The sequence below is a fragment of the Spermophilus citellus genome (assembly GCF_964194105.1).
Source record: "Spermophilus citellus genome assembly, chromosome: 5".
In the NCBI taxonomy this organism is placed as follows: Eukaryota; Metazoa; Chordata; class Mammalia; order Rodentia; family Sciuridae; genus Spermophilus; species Spermophilus citellus.
Window position 1 is genome coordinate 41,970,892 of NC_138186.1, and position 2,233 is coordinate 41,973,124.

The following is a 2,233-nucleotide window of genomic DNA, read 5'->3' on the forward strand; positions in this document are numbered from 1 at the left end:
TCTGAAAGACAGAAACAAAACCATCTCTGTGAACATTAAGGATTATATTTATTAAAAATTTATTTTCAGGCTGAGATTGTAGCTCAGTGTAGAGTACTTGCCTAGCACTGGCCCTGGGCTCGATTCCCAGCACAATATAAAGCCAAATAAACAAAATAAAGGTATCATGTTCATCTACAACTAAAATATTTTTTAAAAAATAATTTTCTATATTTTCAACATATTCTAAAGCAAACACATTAATTTTAATCAGAAAAAAAGACAATTTTTTGTTCTGCATTCAAGGATGGCAAGGAGGAACACAGATAGCTTTGCAGAAGGTAATAAAGACCAGAGAGATTCTTCTGTAACTATTTCTGCAACACATGTCTACACATCACCAAGAAAATGTAAATAGGGTTGACAGAGGTATTATTAACAGAGAATCATAGGATGTACATTGCCCTTTTGTGATTTGCTTTTTATTTTTAGTTATTGATGGACTTTTATTTTATTTATTTATATGTGGTGCTGAAAATTGATTCCAGTACCTGACATATGCTAGGCAAGTGCTCTACCAATGAGCCACAACCCACCCTAGTGATTTGCTTTTAGTTAAAAATGTTTAGTGCTGTATTTTATACAGGGAGATGATTTTCAAATGAAACAGTGGAAGTTGTTTTTTTTTACATATGTGTTGGGTGGCTGGTATGAGTTATAGTTTATGAGTGTTGCTCCTGTGGTTTACTACCAGATATAGATAGTAATATTTTATTTATAACATTTGCTTTCTTGTTTTTCAGATCATTGCTACTGCAGCATATGATTATTGTAATCTATGCTTCTCTTTGCCCAACTCCCCAGAGGAAACCAGACAACATTATGGAAGGAAAGAACCAAACAACTATATCTGAATTCATCATCTTGGGATTCTCTGACCTGAATGAATTGCAGTTTTTACTATTTACCATCTTTTTTCTGACCTATATATGTACTTTGGGAGGAAACATATTCATCATATTGGTGACTATGGCTGATCCACACCTGCATACACCCATGTACTACTTCCTGAGAAACTTGGCCTTTATTGATGTCTGCTACACCACCACCAATGTCCCCCAGATGATGGTACATCTTGTATCAGAGAAGAAGAGCATTTCCTTTGGGGGATGTGTGGCTCAACTTTTTGGATTCATTTTCTTTGTAGGATCAGAGTGTCTCCTCCTGGCAGCAATGGCATATGATCGCTACACTGCCATCTGCAAACCCTTAAGGTATTCAGTTATTATGAACAAGGCCCTGTATAGCCAGTTAGCAGCCTCATGTTGGACTGGTGGTTTCCTCAATTCAGTGGTGCATACAGTACTGACATTCCGTCTTCCATTCTGTGGCAACAACCAGATTAATTACTTCTTTTGTGACATACCCCCTTTGCTGATCTTGTCTTGTGGGGACACTTCTGTCAATGAACTGGTGTTGCTGTCCATTGGAGTCTTCATTGGTTGGACTCCCTTCCTGTGCATTGTCCTTTCCTACCTTTACATAATCTCCACCATCTTGAGGATCCACTCCTCAGAGGGGAGACGCAAAGCCTTTTCTACATGTGCCTCCCACCTGGTCATTGTCCTTCTCTATTATGGTAGTGCCATTTTCACATATGTGCGGCCCATTTCATCTTACTCATTGGAGAAAGACAGACTGATTTCAGTATTGTATAGTGTTGTTACTCCCATGCTGAATCCTATAATTTACACATTGAGGAACAAGGACATCAAAGAGGCTATGAAGACAATAGGGAGAAAGTGGCAGCCACCAAGTCTTGATGTGTAATGTTAAGGATAAGATTAAGGATAATCATTATTTTGATATATAATCTCAAAATAATAATCTTATATTAGAATTTTTCACCAATCAGATGTTTCTCCTGACACTCAAAAACTGCCTGAAATGCTGGGACAGAGATGAAAGAGTTGGCACACTCCACCTCAGAATTACATGATGTCGAGCTTGCTTTCTTTTTTCCTCCTCTTTTTGGTGCTAGGGATTGAACTCCTCTGTCCTTTAAATTTTTTATTTTGAGATACGGTCTCACTAAGTTGTTGAGGTTGGCTTCGAACTTGCCATCCTCATGCCTCAGGCTCCCTAATTGCTGGGCTTGCAGGTGTAGACTACTGTACCTGGCATTCTTGAACTTTTGCTAGTTCCACGAGAGACATCAATCTTACTCTTTTTAGATGTTTTCTTCTTATCCATG

General features: G+C 38.1%; 1 protein-coding gene across 1 annotated transcript; it reads left to right on the forward strand.

Annotated features, from left to right (window-relative positions):
- Window positions 1–861: 861 nt before the first annotated feature.
- Window positions 862–1,809, forward strand: LOC308650368 (olfactory receptor 5V1; the record flags this gene model as incomplete). The annotated part of the gene is made up of 1 exon (XM_081296420.1): window positions 862–1,809. One exon carries the CDS (start codon window positions 862–864, stop codon window positions 1,807–1,809), a length of 948 nt encoding a protein of 315 aa, XP_081152546.1.
- Between the last annotated feature and the right edge of the window lie 424 nt (window positions 1,810–2,233).